The sequence below is a fragment of the Parambassis ranga genome, chromosome 16, assembly GCF_900634625.1.
Source record: "Parambassis ranga chromosome 16, fParRan2.1, whole genome shotgun sequence".
NCBI classification, from domain to species: domain Eukaryota; kingdom Metazoa; phylum Chordata; class Actinopteri; family Ambassidae; genus Parambassis; species Parambassis ranga.
In genome coordinates this window covers 6113296-6133324 of record NC_041036.1, presented here as the reverse complement: position 1 = coordinate 6133324, position 20029 = coordinate 6113296, and the positions used below count along the sequence as shown (strand labels likewise).

General features: G+C 40.8%; 2 protein-coding genes across 2 annotated transcripts in view; one reads left to right on the top strand and one right to left on the bottom strand.

Annotated features, from left to right (window-relative positions):
• The window catches only part of LOC114448344 (myelin basic protein-like), a 52736-nt gene extending 50072 nt beyond the window's left edge, over positions 1 to 2664 (bottom strand). The window contains exon 1 of the mRNA XM_028425254.1: positions 2375 to 2664. The gene's annotated coding sequence lies outside the window, so the exon portion shown is untranslated. The remainder of the gene's footprint in view (positions 1 to 2374) is intronic.
• Positions 2665 to 10381: 7717 nt separating this feature from the next.
• On the top strand, positions 10382 to 19126 carry LOC114448784 (galanin receptor type 1-like). The gene is made up of 3 exons (XM_028425960.1): positions 10382 to 11382; positions 11486 to 11551; positions 18609 to 19126. Exons 1-3 carry the CDS (start codon positions 10711 to 10713, stop codon positions 18927 to 18929), a joined length of 1059 nt encoding a protein of 352 aa, XP_028281761.1. The 5' UTR covers positions 10382 to 10710; the 3' UTR covers positions 18930 to 19126.
• Positions 19127 to 20029: the final 903 nt, after the last annotated feature.

The following is a 20029-nucleotide window of genomic DNA, read 5'->3' as shown; positions in this document are numbered from 1 at the left end:
TGTGAGAATATTAGAGGAAAACAATACTCCCAAGGGTCCACGCTGTGTAAAGCTATTGCTTTGTTAATTCAAGCATACATTTGTTTTGCTTTGTTACACTCAGCCACCTCACAACTCTCCCTGAGGTGTCCCACTGATATAGCCTGGAGCCTGAAGCGTAAGTTCCTTGATGGAGCTGCACAGCCAGTGCCACCTGGGGTTTTATATCTAATAATCCAAGCTACAACCTTTCTACATGGAACTGGAGGCAAAATATTTAACTCAACAATCTGCTGTGATGTCTACGCAATCCTGACACATTGCAAGCTGTGACGCCATAAAGGATGACATGGTAATGCTGTCAGAGTCGCACCACGCCTTCGGCAAAACTTACAAAAACCATTGCGTCGCTGCACAGGAGTTGTTCATAACAGCAGGTTATGTGACTCAACCTGTCTGCCAAAAAACAAGCGCAGACAGGAGGGGAAGAGACACACGAGAGGAAGTTTGTGAGTCTGCAAGCACGGAAGCTGACTAACCTCAGCGTGCCACCTGTGAAACAGCTAGTGGATGTGGTGCATGCACTTAGCAAGCCGGATGGAAATGTTTAGAGACAGAAGACTTTACTTAATTGAGTGCAAAACTACACTTAAAGCCTTCTGGTCTAAGTGTGGCATGTTCATATTGACAAAGGAATGCCAAGAGAGGCACGTGACAGAGTGAACAAACCTCTAGGCCCTTTTTTTTTCCTTGGCTGAGGCAAATCCTGTGAAATGTAGAAGGAATGCATTCCTGAGGCCTTCGCAGCTCAAGCAGTCACAGGTATACTGCAAGTGCTCTCAAACTACGGTTACGCCATTCTGGCATCTCACTACAAACTACAACAATCAATTGAAATTCCAAAACTGGATGACAGACCAAAAGGGGGGAACAAAAGGGGCACATCAACATGATTTCCTACATGTTTTGTCTTAATCATCTGAAGGAAGCCAAACATTAAGCACTATGTTAATCACATCAAACAAAGCAGGAGGTTATCTTGAAACAGTGTTCGCTGTTCAGAGGGCATTTAGGACGGCAGGCTTTAATAAATCAGGCGCAGCTCCGACATACAGCATCCACTCATGTGTGAATGCTTTATTTATAGCCACTGCACAGCAGAAACAGTAAGTGAACATTTCAGCATACATTTTTGCCCCAATCTCCCTTTTTTATGTTAAACATAACTGATAAAGTGACAAAAAACATCTATCATCTGATCTCCAGCTGCTGTGCATGCTGCTGCTCTCTCCACCAGCAGAACAGCAGTCAGCCAAGTCATTTAGACCTGACAGAGCCTGTATGGTTTCTGTTTCAGTGTTTTTATGTAGAGTTTGGTAACAAAAGGAGCTTCGTGCATGCAAGTAGCATCTGGATATGAATGCAAAGTGATGTAATACTTCCATTTCCTCAAGGCTTCTCATTGTGTGTTTATAAGTTCTTAAAAGCCTTCCTTGCATGCACACAACAAAAACGACAACAATATTAAACCCAAAAACTACTTACCACTGATATTTAGGGCATCAGAAACTGGTGTTAACACTGGTATGATACAAGTAGATGTCGTGTTGATTTTGCACAACAGCACTGTTGATTAGGAGGAGTGTAAAACTCCAACTAAAATCTTCTAATACAGGCCTTGAGAGTCATGAGTTTCAACTTAATATATCTACTTTATCCACTGATGGATTCGACTAATATTAAATCCACATGTATGTATAAATATCTGCCTTCCTCTGTTTACCCAGAGGGCTACAGCTAGCAAAACCACACATATTTCCTATTAACTGTCAAGTGATTTGAAGAAGATTTTTACTCAGTTTAAGTTAAATTTAGACAAAATGTACCTACGCCGAATTGATGGTGTTCATCTAAAGATTGAGAATAATGCTTTAGTCTCTCTCAAAGTCATGTGTTGTACGCGTTTATACGGAGAAAAGCTAAATCGCTAAATATGCTAACCGGGTTTGGCTAGCGCGAGGGAGGGTGGTGGTTGTAGTAGAGGTGGTGTAGTGGGGGGGCTGACACTGCTGTCAAAGCACATGACAGCGACACAAGCTGCTCACCGTGATGGTTAAACTGTCTGTTTGGTTAGTTATAAAGACTGTGTTGAGCACGGAAATGGTTATTTTAGTTTGCGGGTTCCCACACGGCGCTTATACGCACTGTAAACAAGTCGACGTGGATAGCATGTTTACTATCGATACACACACACCGCGGTCCAAGGGACAGAAAACACAACAGTAAGGTGTCCACAGCGCGCGTGTGTGTGTGTGTGTGTCTGTCTCCACACAGGCGTTGGTGTACATATATATTTGTGTCTGTGAATTTAACCAGCTGGACTGTGCACACATACCCTGCTTCTCCGGTTAGTCTGTGTCAAATGCATCCACCACAGCTGCGCCTCGCACTGGATGTAACCAACTGTCAGTCTTCTTTCAGCTGTGGTCGACGGTGGTCGTCGACAGCATCGATAATAACGCCTTCTTTCCCCTTTATGGTGCGTCGTCGCTGTAATCACCGAAGAGTCTCCGTTGGAGGAAAAAAAATTAAAGGAAAAAAATAAAAGAAAAAGAAAACGTGTCGGTGCTTCCTGATTTAGGTACAGTGGTGGTGGTGGTGGTGATGTTGTTTGTAAAGGGGTGGGGCGGAATGCAGCTTCCAGTCCGCCAAGAAATGTGAGCTAAAAAAGCACGTTGTTGCACGTCTGTGCATGTTTAGTGGGGAGGGTTCAGGAAACGTGTGCACACAGTGTATAGTGGGGATTTCTGAGCCATACGGGGTCTAATCGTTGCACAACAGCAGCAGCAGGTAAGTGCCTTGCACAAGGGCTCCAACAGGTTGATTAGATCCAAACTCCACCCTTACAAAAACGTAATACATTTCTAAAACTGTCTTTTTTTTGTTTTATTTCTTCCTTCGTCGACCCATAGGTAATAAAATAAATATTTTATATGTTAGTTTAAGTCCTTGTATGAGTTTAGTTAAAAACAAGTGTATTTTAATATAGAGTCTGTTTCTAATTTTGTGAAGTATGACAATAATATGTTTAATGGATTTTTTTAATGACATTTTCAGAAATCAAGCACTTTCCCATAGTATGTAAACACTGAAGTAGAAATAAAGTAAGAAGTAAGTAAGAAGAAATGCTGATTCTCTGATTCTGATTCTGATTCTGAAGTGGCCCTCCTATTGGACCAGCATTGGCCCCCTGGAAATGTGTGTTTGACCCCCCCTCTGTTATTAATGATTCTATTCCCTGTTCGACTATATAATTTGTTTCCCCTTCAGTCAACACTGTCTGATAAAATGGACAGATTCGTGCCATCATCTGCCACTTCAGTCTCAAAGTCTTCTCAGCCAGGGATAGTCACAAGGACATGGTGTCAAAGGGGGATGGTACTCCTTCAGCAGAAGCAAGAGTGATGCTGAATTCAAATGAGAATGTAGACCTCATCTTGGGCACTTCACCTGATCAGTGTCTAAGGTTAATAAGGACCACGGTGGTAAATTGCCATGTCAAAGAGCAACCTGACATTTCTGAGGGAGCTTTTAAGAAAGCTGAATGAATGCAGTGCACAGACAAGGTGCAGCTGGACTATCTGGGAAAGGATCACACTATTATAGGCCTGATCTACTCCTCAGACAGGAGCAAATTAAAATGGGAACCTGGCAAAGAGAACATTTCCAGCCCACGCGTCTATAGCGGTGATGGATACTAAGCAGGATGTGGACATCCCAGTAGTTAATTTTAACACACATGGAGGAGTCCAGTGACCTCGGCATCTAATGGTTGGCCAGTGGATAGAGGTAACTCTAAATGTTCCTCTTCATGCGTGTCAGCAAAGGAAAAAAGGATATGGAGAAGTGATTCTGATATTGATCTTCTAATAAATTGATTTGTAATATATTGGCCTTGAAGGCAAGAGTTACCTTTTCTGTTTATATAAATAATATACTGCAAAAAATCCAATTTTTACAAAATAAAGCTCAGTCTAAATGAAAGAGGATCATGTTTTCCATGTTTTCTTTGTGGAAAACCATGTGATAATAATGTCCAGACCTTCATCTCTCATGAGTGAAACCATGGCAACGAGCAGAGAGCGCAGCTCCAGGTGATTTTAGTTCAGTTTTAGGTATACAGGTCAATCTTTGGATTGACAGGATTGTATATATATATATATATAAACATCCCACATTTTGATGAGAGCTCATATCATACTTGACCTTAGCATGTTAGCATGCTAACATTTTCTATATGCTAAACACAAAATGCAAATGATAATATTTTTTTTTTAATATGATATCATTATGAAAATCTATCCAGCTATCAGTATCATAGCTTCAAGATGATATTTGAGGCTGTAATACGATGATGCTGCGATGGCCCAAGAAATCAAATCGTCATGGTAATGTATCCGGAAGGACTGGGTCCAATCCATCCTGACTCAGAGCTCCTGAGAGCGCTTCTGACTGCAGTAGGTTGGGCTTTTGTCAGGAAGGGGGTTGGGTTTGGGGGGGGGGGGGGGGCACACTGGCTGAATCAACAATTTGATTGCTTACCAGAGATATCAGCCCGCCCGAGGCAGAGAGAAAATGACTCAACATTGTCAGTCATATAATAATAAGCCATTAGCTTAGAGCCTGGACCAATTAAACAGAGATACAGTAACTTGTTGTCATGGAAATAGCCAGACCTCAGTCGAGGTAATGGGCCTAAAAACAGCATGGATTATCCATCACAGTAACTCTGGGGATAAGGGGAGTTGTTTTTTTCGTCTATGTATCAACGTTGAGATAAAACGTTTGCTTACTGCTCAGCGAGATGTAGACAAAGCATATTTCTGTAACTGTGAACAAGAAATCACAATAACCTCAGTCGCTGAATACTCACTACAGTGTCCGTTTTCTCCACTTCCAGGTGAGGACAGATGGTAAAACGCAGGCCTGAAAACAGACAGTATGTCCGCATGATTTCATGTTTTTATGTATCGATGGGTGTTTTTGCTTGATTACTAGCTTGAAAGAAATCCAGGTGTCTTGCTCTCATCTGTATTTGTCTGAAAGGTAATTATCTTGATTGAAAGTCCTCATGCATACAGCAGCAAGATGGCTTTCTTTTCATCCATAACTAAAACATCCATTTAGATCTAATCTGAAGGTCTTCTAGCAACTTAGTTTTTATTGTCTACTGTTTCATTTCAATTTCTTTTTTTCTTTTTTTTTACAAACACAACCACAGGTGGTATTTATCAACATTTTTTAATTAACTTCACCTCATCACATTCATAAACACTTCAGTGTTGTTTAGAAAATGGCTGTCGAGTAATTTGATGTCTGAACACTGATGAGTGGACTAAAAGCTATCTGAAATCATTCATTCACTGAGGCACTGAAGCTCTCATAATAATTGTTGATTGAGTTTTGAAGTCATTTCGAGCTTTGGTAAGATTTAGATGGCGTAACATAACTAGGATTTTATTAATGCAATTAAGTGAGCGCCATGAAAAATCGGTCTACGGTGCCCATTGACACCCATGACTCTGTAGTATACAGGACAAAGCAGGTTAAGAAAATGGATGGATGGATCGAAGGTTATCTCAGCCTAATAGATAATTATAGACTTCCTTCATCCAAATGTCATTTTTTAAATTTTATCTGGCTCATCAGTCTAATCAGCACTGACTCATTTGGCAAGTGTGTAAATGTAGTGGACAAGCGATCTATATCTAGTCAGTGGTCATCTGTGTGGGCTCCGTCGTCATGCTACGATTTGATTTCCAGCCAGAGCAGTTGATTATATTCTGTTACTTTTCCTATCCTTCAGTCTAACTTGAGTATCTTTTAGATACTGTCATGATACTGTCATGATTCTTTGGGTTTTTGTTGGTGTTCCCTGTCTTGTCCTGTGTTCTGGCTGTCTGTGCGATGTTTTCCTGGATCTGGTCTTGTTTCTTTTACTTTAAGACCCTGTTTCCACATACACTTGTATCTGTAAAAACAAAGACTTTTCCCTTCGTTTGTGCCTTTCATTTACACATAAACTGAGTTTTTGCCTCTGAAAATGAATCTTTCTAAAAACTAAAGTGGAGATTTTTTTGTGTAGTAGGCTACGGCTGCCAGAGTAGGCTGTAGTCTAGTAATTGAAGCATTCTGGGTAGCGTTTGCATTTCTGTTGGTGTAAGCACTTCTTACAAACATTTACATTTACAGCAGAGACATGTTAGGTCTCGAGGTTCAGCAATTTTGGAAAAACTCGATGAGGCTTCTGATTGGCTCACACGGCTTTCTCCTTCTTCCTACACTGCCATCCACAGGCCTGGCATAGTTATGATGGATCTTGGGAGCGTATTTAAGCAGGTTAATGCAAACGGAAACTTTTTTAAAAAACGATGATGTGTGCATGATGTTATTTTGGAAAATGGATGGAAGGAAATATTCGTTTTTCAAAATACCCGGGTATGTGTAAACGGGGTTTTACTTCCCCTGTGTTCCCACCTGTTTTGATTACTTGCCACACCCTGATTGTGTACACCTGTGTCTTGTTATCTTGTCTATTTACATTTAGTGTAGAGTCAGTGTGTTTCCTGGTGTGCTTTTGGTACTCCTTGTGTTTTTTCGTGCCACCACAGTGGAAATAAACTTGTTGTTTTTTGTGCACCTGCCAACAAGTCCTGCGTTTGGGGGCTTTCCTCCTCACAAACCCTGACAGATACCGGTACATAACATTAGTTTCCTCGTTGGTTGAGTTATGGCACTTAACAATGTCTGGTGCAACTTGTTTTAATTTGTGACTCATAAATCCTAGACACCTAATATCTAATAAGTATAATGAAGTCTTAACAGTTTTTTGTTTTGTTTTTTTGCTTAATACATTTGATCAGATCTGATTTTGAGTCTTGTATCATCATTGATTACATCCTACACCTTCATCCATATACCTAACTTTAACATCCTGTTGTTCATACTCAGGGCTTTGATAAACTCAAGAACATATGGTGCAACCGCTTCCTGGTCTCACCTACAAAACAATTAATATTTAAGTGAGAGTCCTTTTGGTCAAGTATGAAGCAGTTACAGGAAGCGTAAAATTGGAAAGGTAATTGAAGCAGCAACCTTTCAGTCACTTTAATTAAGAGATGAGCTGACTCTCATTTTACTAACACTTATGTTAATTCAAACTGAATGTTCAGGGTTACTGAAAATGTGCTTTAAAAAAAAAAAGAAAAGAAAAGAAAAGAAAACTGTACAGTACTTCCACTCAAAGGGCACTCCAGCTGGTCTTATGAGCGGCTGCACTTTATCTCTATACATTTGGCTAATGATCTCCATGGAACCTGGTGGATATTTAACACTGCCTGGTTTCACCTTTTTAGGTTTAATCACGTAGAAGGGGGAAAAGCAGAGATAACATCTCATGCACAAAGCAAGGCCGCGGCTGTGGTCAGGCATGGCAATAAATACAAATCACACACACAAAGGCTCTCATCTCACACAGGGTTTCTGGCTGATAAGACTGACTGCTGACACCCAAAAGTTCACCAAAAATGTAGTTTTCTGAAAATAAAAAACTAAATAGAAGAGTTATTCTTTTCTCTACTGACACAGACTCCTACACAACTGCTGCTCAACCAAAGTTGCAAAAACATTTACAGCATGGATTTATGTATCGGTGTGATTATGCATCCCCAAATGTTGGAGTTGCATAATGCAATTGCATTTTGAAACCACAAGAGATTAACCTGCATGACTTTCCTAAATCAAATTGGCCAGTACAGTGTACTCATTATTTCCACTGATGACTACCCACAAAACACAGAGAGAGAGGATTAGTGCCAGATACAGCAGCGAGCGCTCATTCTGCACAACCTGAAAAAAAATCAACATACTTTAAGCTGTCAACAATAAGTTCTCAACATGCATGACTTAAATATAAAACAGCTCCATCTAGTGGAAGATATTTATAGATTATCCCTCAAATGTAGAAAGATAGAAGAATATGAAGCTACAGGGAAGACTAAGGAAGGATCACTTCGTCAAATTCCATTGAGGGATCTGTTGTTCTTCTAGGAACGTCACTGACATCAGTATTCCGTTGAATAACAAGTCAAAGTCCGCCACTCAGATGCGGATGTCACACCTATAATTTGTAAAAGTTTTACTTCTCACTTTTTCTTACAATACAGCCCAGACAAACAGTGTGGGGCTGATTAGCTGTCAGATAAAGCCATGATGGTGGGTAGTGTGACACAGTGAGAGTGTTTTTTTGACACTGGTTGATGCACAATGTCTTAACTGCACAACAAAAAGGTAATAATGATGGCAGTAAAGACCACAGGATCGTGGGAGCATGCAGCCTTGCAAGCTCAGGAAATGAGAGAATGTGACATTTAGAAACATCCCACACATGTGTACTCTAACAAAGACAGTAGAAATCTAGGATGTAATGCATATTATATCTAATTACAGGAGATAAATCTTTTATTTGTTTTGTATTGGCTCTTGTGTCTGACCTTTGAATCACAATTATGCTGCCCCTGTAGAGGTTACATGCAATCTAATCATGTCGGAACAGATGAATAGCCGTTGAGACGTGTATGCTCTCCCTTCTCCTGCTTGTAATTGTCATCACCGATTCTGTTTGCTGGGAGGCACGACCAGCGCTGAGCTGCACACGTTGGCTCTGAAAGTCTGACTCCGTGCAGAAACCACTGAATTATTCCAATTGTGACCCATTCTCACCTACACAGCTGAGTCTAATGGGACACAAACCAATACAAAGGATGTTGGCAGAAGACAAGAAAGGCAAACAATGGACACAGAAGAAGAAAGTTGCTTTCTAACACGGAAGCACTAAACGGTATACAACCAGAACTCAGGATATGAGGAAATAAAAGAAGTCAGAGAAACAAAATGAAAAATAAATAGACTGTCTCAAATACCAAGCAGTTTATTTTAGTGTTAGGGACATAGAGTGACTTCTCAAATAAATGTAATATTTCGTAGCTCACATCCCTTTAAACTGTTGGATCTGATATAAAATGTGGCATTTAAAGATAATCCGCTTTTATATTGCTCATTGATATAAAACAACAATATATTCTGCTTGTGAAAGCTGTGAAGTTTTCATTTTTAATGGGAACAAGGCCTCTGGTATACAGGCAGTGTTTGGTTTTATGTGGGAGGTTAGAACAAGCAGTGGGCATTATTTCCTGAATCTACAGCTCCCTTCAGCTTTATGGAGCTTTATATTGAGTGCCAGCTTAGGTATTTTTTTTTTATCAGCAGTGTGTGGCTTTTCAAGAGAGAACCGAAAACCGGCTGAAAGAGATCCAAAAACCCACTGCAGACATTACAGGTATAGGCACCCAGAAATACCATGTGAATGCTGATGGGACTATAGCTGAATGCATACTCATACCAAACCATATATATATACCATATCATTGATACCTCATTGAATGATTATGCCTGGCTCAGGCTCATTTTAAGGTTTGGTTCTAGCAGGGACAACAGCTGTGTGATCCTGGAGGTAAATGTTTTTACAGTACAGTTTTATTACTGTGTTTTCAGTCAAGCATGGCACAATAAACCCAGCTCAGCAGCTTTTTCAGCGCAATGAACAACGAGTCAGTACTACACAGATTAAATTTTCATCAACAACTGGACTTGGACTTCAGTATGACACCTACACAACTTCTGGGAAATCTGCATATCTTGAGGGAACAGTGTGTATGTCACATTTCCTGATTTGACTTGTAACATCTTCATACTTTGTGAACTTTTTCAAGAGTTCATCTTGTATAATGAAAACAGATTACACAGATTGAGAATCCAATTTTTATGCTTTTTAATATGTGAGCAATATGAATAAATGTATAAAATAAAGTGTCCCTGGACGATGCTGATTAGACTTCATGCTCATGTCGAGCATAAGCTACACAAGCTGAAAACCTAAATATTGTAATGCTTTCCAAAAGCTTATTTTCTCTTTATGACAAAAAAAGGTTCAAATAAGGCAATCATAGCACAACTGCAGAGAGAGATTGCTTTGTGGCATATGCAATTTTGACTGCCCAGGCATGTAATTACAACATCTTCACCGAGGCCGTATTGTGTCGCAAACAAACTGAACCTGACGAAGACGATGATTTTTGGCCTCTGGTTATCTAAATTATATAGGGATGGATTCAGAGGACAAAATGTATCCAAACAATATGGATTTTTTTTCCTTCTGAGTTTTTCTTGGGAGGTGGTATGTGTGCTGACGTGAATGCTTCAGCCCAGCCCCTTTGAATAATATGAGAGAAACAGTCCAGACGCAGAGGAAAAGGCTACAGACTGGATTTGCGCGGCCGTTACGCAGACGCATCAGGTGCGCACCAAGGACAGGGAGACTCCAAGACGCACGGTGGGAACAGTGATTAACGGTGCACAGAAAACCAGGCAGCTTTGCTATACATGTTGGTATTGGGAGACTAGTGTAATGTACAGAGTTAAGGCGGAGGATTTGCTGAAATATTAAGTCAGAGACACATAAAAAGAACTACGTGCAGGAGCGGTAATGGAGAAGCACCGGATCACAAACCTCCGGTCTGAAAACTCCGTGTCATGAAGCAGCAGTGGAACGCAGACATCCTATAAGTCAATTTGACGACGTTTCAAGTTTATCTAAAAAGGAAAGAATAAATCATGAACTTGTCAGAATCTGTCTGGCTCATCGAAGAGCCGTGGAATCTCAGCAGAGTGGAGGAGGAGGAGGAGGACCAAAAACTTTTATTCGGGATCGGCACGGATAATTTCATTACACTGCTGGTTTTCGGGCTCATCTTTACGCTCGGCGTGCTGGGCAACTCTATGGTAATCACTGTACTTGCCCGGAGCAAACCCGGGAAACCGCGAAGCACCACCAACATATTCATCCTGAACCTGAGCATAGCAGATCTCTCCTACCTGCTCTTCTGCATCCCTTTCCAGTCCACTATCTACATGATGCCGACGTGGGTTCTAGGCGCATTCATTTGCAAATTCATCCACTATTTCTTCACTGTGTCCATGCTGGTGAGCATCTTCACCTTGTCTGCCATGTCCGTGGACCGGTACATTGCCATCGTGCACTCCAGAAAGTCGTCCTCTATCCGGGTGGCGAAGCATGCTCTGATCGGAGTGGTGGTGATTTGGATTCTGTCTCTGGCCATGGCTGCACCTGTCATGTATTACCAGAACATTTTTCTCAGAGGGGAGAATCACACCTTCTGCTGGGAAGTGTGGCCGGATCAAAACCAGAAGAAAATCTACGTGGTGTGTATGTTTGTGTTTGGTTATGTGTTGCCTCTGCTGCTGATTTCCTTCTGTTATGCAAAGGTAAGAAGAGTTTTTTTTCTGTGCGTTTTAATAATAATAAAAATATTAATATATATTGCTAATCAAACAAAAAACATATTTTCATCTATTTCATTTTTTACAGGTGTTAAATCACTTGCACAAAAAACTAAGAAATATGTCCAAAAAGTCAGAGGCATCAAAGAAAAAGGTATGTAAGTCAATTTGTCGGATTACAGATTTGTGTTTGCAACTTGTCTGTCTGTAATCTCACACCAACATTATACCAAACATTTCAGAAAAAATGACAGTAAAATAGGCAAAACTTATATTAAAAGATCTCCCTGTGTGATAAATCTCCACTTAAAAGTGACCTCCGAGCATTACACGTGCATCAGACTCCTATCTGCAAACCTTGATGATGATAATGCCACTAATGATGATGATAATGATGGAAAATGATGTCACCCTACACATAAATTCTAAGAAAGAGGAGCTATGTTGCACGTCCACCGAAACGCCCTCAGTTTGTCTGGATCAGTGTATTCATGGTTCAGTAAGCTGCAGCCTTCTTCTTATGTTGACATATGGTTTGAAGCAGAGGTCATTGCTGTTGGCCTTAAGAAGATGTATATCACAGCTACTCACCCACAGTATTTGGTGTTGAGCAATCCTGTGTATACTGTACTATAATGTTACATCCAACTCAAGGGGCACAAAGTCATAGAGGCAGAATAAGGAATATCAATGTCATTACACTTAGTGTTAATTGGCAGACTTGAACAAAAAGGGCAATCAACTGCCAAGTAGCCTCCGTCGTTTTTCTGTGGGGGTCATTTAGGTTTCCCCGGAAACAGTTATCTCCTGTTGGCTGCTTGATAACCGATCTGTCCGTCTATCCATCTGTGCATTGTTCCCCACAGCTGGTCAGTTTAGTCAAAATCTGATAACTGCTTGGGGTTATGAAGCAGGGTGGTGGTGGTAGTGGTGGTGGTGGTGGTGGTGGTGGTGGTGGTGGACCGGCTCATGGTCAGTTGTTGAGGTAGTCAAGAGATAAGATTGTGCTTTAATCTGTCCCTTTATAAACACGCTTTATTGCTGGGGGCTCCAAACCTCTGTGGAAGCTGTCAAGATATTCTGATGATTTGCAGTGTTCACTGTGCAGAGCGCTGATAGAGAACTCGCAGAGGGAATGTTACACTGACAGATCTGTGATAAACAGTGCATTAAATCCAGACTGTAATACATAAATAACCTGAGGTAGCTACTGTAAAGGACCAAGTAACAGTTCGCAAAGCCATATTCATTCTGCATGAGGAACTTAGGAGCACTAAAAGCTGAAGAATGACAGTATATTTATATTATTAATACACATTCTAAGTGTCATTGACAGGGTATATTTGTTTACTGTGCGTCAGGAGACAGTTAATAAAAAAGATTAATGGAAGGAATGGCAGAATCCTTGTAGAATAACAGAAAAATGAATCATGCCATTGCATCAGTAAGTCAATAGATCAGCTACTGTCTCATTATTTATTCCTTTTCCAGCAAACCCCTGTAAAAACTAGACTCTCTTGACATTAACATGATTTTTTTTTTACAATTATCTGTAAAGGTTAGAGGTAAACTGAACTATCAAATCACCCCAGAAGCTGATTTTTTTCACTTCCATGGTGTGAAATTAAGGTAAAGGCAGAACACATTTTCAAGAGGAAATGAATTTTGGCACGACACCTGTTCTGTCACAGTTCCTGTGATGACTCAACTCCCTGGCTGCATCTCCTCTCTCTAAACTAAAAAGCTAATCTGGCTGTTTGTTGCAGTTTTTCTTTTTCCTGTGCTAAACTCAGCAATGCACAACTGTCCAAACCATTACTTATGGGGACAATTTCGCCACAGTTACACTGGTGGTGTTAATAATCTGGATTGTATAAATGTTGGTGATGTATATTGTGTGACATAACAAGTCCCTCTTAGTTACAGACTCTCTCCATTGACAACTGTGTGTTTTGAGAACATAAGATCCCATGTGGGCCAGTAAGGGCTGGACATCATCGTATATATAAACTATTACATATAAATTGTAGAATGATGTAACAAGTTTTTCCCACTCTGTTTATTACAACTATGGCCTAGACAATAATTTGAACGCAGCAAATGTGTGGGACCATTTCTTGGCCAGGAGCTGTGACTGCTCGGTGTCTCCAGCTGGTTGTCAGCTGGTAAGAAATAATCCCACAAATAAAATGGTTCAATCAAGTTGGATCAACAAAACACATGTTATCATCCAGATGGGGGGGGGGGGGGGGGGGGTTGTTCATTTAACATGCCATCTTGGGGAATGTGGCATGTCAAATGAAGGTGTGAAGTGTCCATAGCTTTACACATTGCATCTCAGCTGACCTAAGAAAAGTAAATAGCATAAACATTTTCAAACAGACTGAATATCAATAACCACTTACAGTTGGTTATTGTTTGATAAGGAAGATGGCGTATGCACAGTTTATCTTACATCCAGTGAGACAAATGAATTAATTTGCTGTGGGCCACACACTGTGATGGAAAGCGTATGAAATATGTTCAAAGAGAAGTTTGAGAAATGATTTTTCTGGTTCAAGGGGGGTCAACAAGCTCAATGCAAGCCCTGTGAAATATAATGTCAGCGGCAGCTGTGAAGAACAAGGTTACTCCCACTGCTGTTTACATTTAGGGGAACTTCTTATCACCTTGGCCACCAACAGCAGGAATCGTCCTGCCTCATCTAACAAAACTCCTTAATCTTTCTTTGTGCAAAGTTGAGAAAAAAAAACAGTTAAATAAATCCCTACATTACATAAAAAATAATGTACTTTTTGCTCATGGTTACTCCCATTGGGAGAGCAAGAGCTTTAGACTTTATGTTATTTTGATAAAATATAATGTTTTAATGGATCCACAGTGTTGAACTTGTGGTTAAAAGCCAGTAATCAGTACTCAGTTGTAGTCAGCTGGGCATCCAGATGGAGCCCACAGATGGTTATGGATAATTATGAAAATGAATATTTGGCATCTTGAATTTGTTGAACAACATCTGTACAGTAATGCTTCACAGAACAGTTTTTGGTCTGTGAAGCATTACTTGAACCTAACAGTGTACTCAGAAAAAAAAGTAATTGAACACACAACATTGCCACAGACTGCGGTTTAAAATGTATTTTTCAATGTCTAGTTGTTTATATTACTCTAACTGATGTGCCCTCAGTGGGCTGAGGTGAAGATATAAATGTGTTATGGAAGCTGTCCAAACAAAACACAACACACATTAAAACTGTGGGAACCTTTCCCCGGATACTGTGTTGTCCTTGTGTGTTTGTGTGTATAAAGGGTTGGGCTTATTTCTCAGGACAGTTTCGACCTTTCATTCCAAATTCAATATGATCAAACAATGTTTATCTGTCATTTGATCGATAACATTGTTATTAGCATTTATTAGAAAACTCATCGATACTGCCCTTTACCCTTTATCGTGAAAAATGTATCAGGAGGCATTTCATCACACTGTGCAGACCTTAACTGTCATTATTGTCATTACACTTATCAGTGGACACCCCCACAATAACCACAGTCAGTGTTTGCTGGGCAGCTGTAAACACAGTATATTAAAGTTGTTAATGAAAACTTGCTGGCTATACATCATCCATCTGTCATATCTCTCATGTTTGAATATGCACAACCATAAATGTCTGTCTGTGCTGGGCAATCAACCAGGTGTACCACTGACAGGTGCAGACAAGAAATTATACCATATAGTGCACTTAACGTATCCCACAATGCATCATGAAGACTAGTGCAACAAGCAATGGTCACTACATTAGCAATATGTACCACAAGCAATGTTTTATGTATGAGACACCAGTGACGCAATTAACACTGCCAAGAAAATTATGAAAATGAAAAATGCTTTTCAGATGAGCTCACAACCACAGACAGTATATAACTATGGACAGAGAAGTCAATGATGTCACTTATAGGTTTCTAAAAAGCCGCTTCGAGTCCCTGTGGGAGGCTCAACCGTCCCCATGTTGGCAGCGTCATAGTCAGGTCAACAGGTGGGGTGTGAGTGTATTTTTGTGCAAGGCAGGTAGGCAGGAAGTTTGTACTGTGAGTCAGAATCTGCCTGGCTCTCAATCATTTTTTGGACACCAAAAAGGGAACTTATAAATTTTCTTTGTACCAGGCTGTAAATATGTTTGTCGTATAAAGTTGGCCCTTTGCTTGCTGTCTACTAAATCCCTTACAATGGACCCCCCCATAGAGTGAGGGGGTAGTGATTGAGTAGGTGATTTCGGACCCAGTCATGGTCCACTGGGAGAGCACATTTTGTACATGCACAGTAGATTCTGGGGCCAATGTCCACACTGACATCAATTGGCAACCTCCAAGGCCAAAAAACAGCTGCTCAGAAGCATAACAACAGCAATAAACATGTCTACAAAAGGGTCTTCAAGAACCTGTGGATGATGTCAAAACATTGTTTGTTTGTTTTTCACAATGTGAAGTTGACGAGAAGTTTTCTTTTTTTCTATTCTTTCAATGGCAGCAATGCAGAGATGCAGGCAGGTGTGGGAGTATTTACACAGCCTCTCTTCAGATTTACACAAATCCTTGCAGAAAGAACACCATCACAGTAAATGCTGGAGGTGGAGGTGGAATGTAGTTCCCTAAATTGCAAATAGTCTACACATTTTTTTTGTTGCACAAAAGCATCTTCGACTCTCCTCTTTGTTGGCTCTATTATTATATACAACAGTTGTGATGACAGATATTTCTAAGATCCACGGAGATGTAATTAGATGAACATCCTTTGTGTTTTCAGAGTGCAGAGTGTGACACAAGACTTGCTGACTTGTTGATACACTGCTCAAAAAAAAGAAAGGGAACACTTAAAGAACACAATGTAACTCCAAGTCAATCACACTTCTGTGAAATCAACCTGTCCAGTTAGGACGCAACACTGATTGTGAATCAGTTTCAGCTGCTGTTGTGCAAATGGACAGACAACAGGTGGAAATAAGAGGAAATAAGACAACCCCTATAAAGCAGAGGTTCTGCAGGTGCTGACCACAGACCATTTCTTTGCTCTCATCCTTTCTGCCTGATGTTTTGCTCACTTTTGCATTTTGTCAGTGCTCTCACCCCTAGAGGTAGCATGAGTGTCTACAACCCACACAAGTTGCTCAGGTAGTGCAGCTCATCCAGGATGGTACATCAATGAGAGCTGTGGCAAGAAGGTTTGCTGTGTCTGTCAGCACATTGTCCAGAGCATGGAGGAGATACCAGGAGACAGGCCAGTACACCAGGAGATGTGGAGGGGCCGAGGAGGTCAACAACCCAGCAGCAGGACCACTACCTTCTCCTTTGTGCAAGGAGGAACAGGAGGAGCACTGCCAGAGCCCTACAACATGACCTCCAGCAGGCCACTGATATGCATGTTTCTGCTCAAACCTTCAGAAACAGGCTCCATGAAGGTGGTATAAGGGGCCTGATGTTTACAAGTGGAGCTTGTGCTTACAGCCACCAAGATTGGCAGATTGGCGCCCTGTGCTCTTCACGGATGAAAGCAGTTTCACACTGAGCACATGTGACAGAGTCTGGAGACGCCGTGGAGAACGTTCTGCTGCCTGCAACATCCTCCAGCATGACCGGTTTGGCAGTCTGTAATGGTGTGGGGAGGCATTTCTTTGAAGGGCCGCTCAGCTCTCCATGTGCCTACTGTCCTGAAGTTTACTGATGCTTTAATCCAGGCCCTCAGGACATCATCTGCTGCCTCATCAGGAGCATGTCCAAGGTGTTGAGGTCATACAGGCACGTGGAGGAACTTCCACTCAAGTTGGATCAGCTTGTAATGGGATTTTGCACGTTTATTTTGAGTGTGGTTTCAAATCCAGACCTCCATGGGTTAATCATTTGGTTTTACATTGATCATTTTTATGTCATTTTGTTCTCAACATATTCAACTGTGTAATGAATGAAGATTTTCAACTGGAATATTCCATTTATTCAGATCTAGGAGGTGTTATTTTAGTGTTCCCTTTATTTTTTTTGAGCAGTGTATATCGCCCTCTGTCTCATTGTCCCTCTGCTCTGTGCTTTCTGACATATGATCAGATGGTTGGGCTGGTCATGTTTTTCTAACTTTCCTTTAAAAAAACTACATGAAAGGCAGCATTTCCAATTAATTTTCAAGCTTTTTAGTGTTGTTATTTTCTATGAGGGGAACTAATTAGTCCTGGAATAAATCCTCTTGCTACCTAGAAATGCAAAGGAGGGGCTCAAATGATCAGGCAGCATGTAATTAGTTTTTTTTTTTTTACATTTTTAAACTTTTTTTATGATTACACCATTTTCCAGCTGTAGCCTTTGGCTTTACTTAAAGTCTCGTCACAAGTAATAATATCAGCTAATTTCTTAATAGATACTGCCCTGCCCTTAAAAAAATCTGAATACATTTAAAGGCCCCATGAGCCAATACAGACCAATAACAAGCATCCAATCCTTCATGACAGAAATTAGATGTATAGATTAGACATTATTTTCCAGCCATCTAGAAGAGTGCTACATCATTTACGTACTGTGCAAGTGAATACCTTATGAGGGTGATCTCAACATTTAGAGGATTACAGATGGATCTGCTGAGTGAAATGTCCATGGGATAATGTGCTTTATGTGGTGCTGGTCAATTCCCTGTAATACAATTAAGACTTTATGAGGGTCCATATGAGTATGAAATTGCACGTAAATAAGCTGGCTGTGTCAGTCAGCATGTAATACCAGTCTGTATTTTATCAGTATATATTTGAGTACACATATCTGTTAGGTAAAGGTTTTAGCAGCAGATGTCTTTGGAGCAACTGAGCGGAGAATAAATATCATTTTTTTCCCCCATTCGTGAGTAAATACTGCAGCTGTAGAGGGAACATTTAGATTCAATATAAATGTTGCTTTGCTTTCAATAGGTAATTTTAGTTCTGGGGGTTTTATATACTGCACTATAGGATTTACAGTCTATGGAATCTGTGGTCTTATATTGAAGGTTGTACTGTACTACAAGAATACCAGCAGAGCAGCAGCAGAATATCAACCTTGGAGAGTCCACTCTCTCCAAATCTTACTTTATACCTTATAAACCCTATAACCCTATCTTTTAAGGGACTTAAATGACTGCAGCTTGTAAATCCAGTGTCTCTCACTTATTTCTTCCTGTTGTGTCTCTCCTTTGTGGATTCCAGACTGCCCAGACAGTGCTGGTGGTGGTGGTGGTGTTCTGCCTGTCTTGGCTCCCTCACCATGTCGTTCACCTTTGGGTGGAGTTTGGGACCTTCCCTCTGAACCAGGCCTCCTTTGTGTTAAGGGTGGCCGCCCACTGCCTGGCATACAGCAACTCGTCTGTCAACCCGGTCATCTACGCTTTCCTGTCGGAGAATTTCAGGAAGGCGTACAAGCAGGTGTTCAAGTGCCAGATCGGTACCAGTGACTCCCCGCTCAACGACATCAAGGAGATCCGCAGCAAAGCGGATACGCCACCCTCAACTAACTGCACCAACGTGTGACTAATGATGGGCGGTGACATAAAAATGAGTTGTTGCTACTGTTAGCTATGCTGAAGGCGGTAAGCATCACTAATGTTATAGCTGGCCTCACTGTAAGTCGTGACAACAGCTGTCAGACATGAGTGGGTGCGTGTGTGTGGTTTTGGAAAGTAAGTGTGGTTGGATGTTGCTGTGTTATTCCACATAAGCCCTGTTCATTATACCTGGACTAGAGGGGATGAAGCCACAGTGTGGCTGCAGGACATGATCCCTCTCTTTTTTGATCTGTAATCGCTGTGATCTTTAGGTCTTTCATAACAAAAGTCTGAAACTCAGGAATGTGAAACCTGTTTTGATTGCTGATCGTATTTACTGATCCTACTTACTAGATAATGATACATTTTCAAGCCAGTAAATTCAAATATGAGGCTATTGAACTTTCAGACTTTAGTCATGAAAATATGAATACTCTTAATTAGTAGGCTTTTTTTGCAAGAAAAATAAGAGTTGTATTATAGTGTGTCAAAACATAACTACCCACTGCTGTTTACTAAAGAACTGCTAGTTCAAGTCATACTAATGTATCTGATGTACCAGTACCTGGTTGGCAGTCCTCCCAAGAGTTCGATGACACTCTTTGTTGCCTGACTAGCACAAGCCCAAAGCAGCTGGCTGCTACAAAAAGAAGACAACATTTAAATTTGAAACCTTTATTAGTCCCACAATGGGGAAATTGATTAAGGCAGCCCAGCAAAGAGCACCATACACCAGTGAGTACACTGGAGGCTATGCAGGTAAAGTGCCTTGCCCAAGGACACACAACAGTGACTAGGGAGGAGTTGGGATTGAACCACCAACCTTCTAGTTATTGGACAACCCTTCTATACCACTGAGCCACTGCTGCCCAAATGTTTATACAATTATCAAGTTCTATCAAAATTGGACTTAAATGTGTGGCGATATTGGCAAGACACAGGATCAATGTGATATATTAGCTTTTTAAAATGAATATTGGCATCTGTGCAAAACATAGACAGGTAGTTAAGTTTACACTGACTGATACTGCCTGTGTCCCCTTACAGAGGTGTCACTGCAGTCTGTTGGGACATGACAAATGCAAT

What these genes read in the sequence shown, in the direction of transcription:
- LOC114448784 (XM_028425960.1), top strand. Translation starts at nt 10,711, where the DNA reads ATGAACTTGTCAGAATCTGTCTGGCTCATCGAAGAGCCGTGGAATCTC. An exon ending in TTTCCTTCTGTTATGCAAAG is followed by an intron (nt 11,383 to 11,485) that starts GTAAGAAGAGTT and finishes CATTTTTTACAG; the next exon opens with GTGTTAAATCACTTGCACAA. An exon ending in CAGAGGCATCAAAGAAAAAG is followed by an intron (nt 11,552 to 18,608) that starts GTATGTAAGTCA and finishes TGTGGATTCCAG; the next exon opens with ACTGCCCAGACAGTGCTGGT.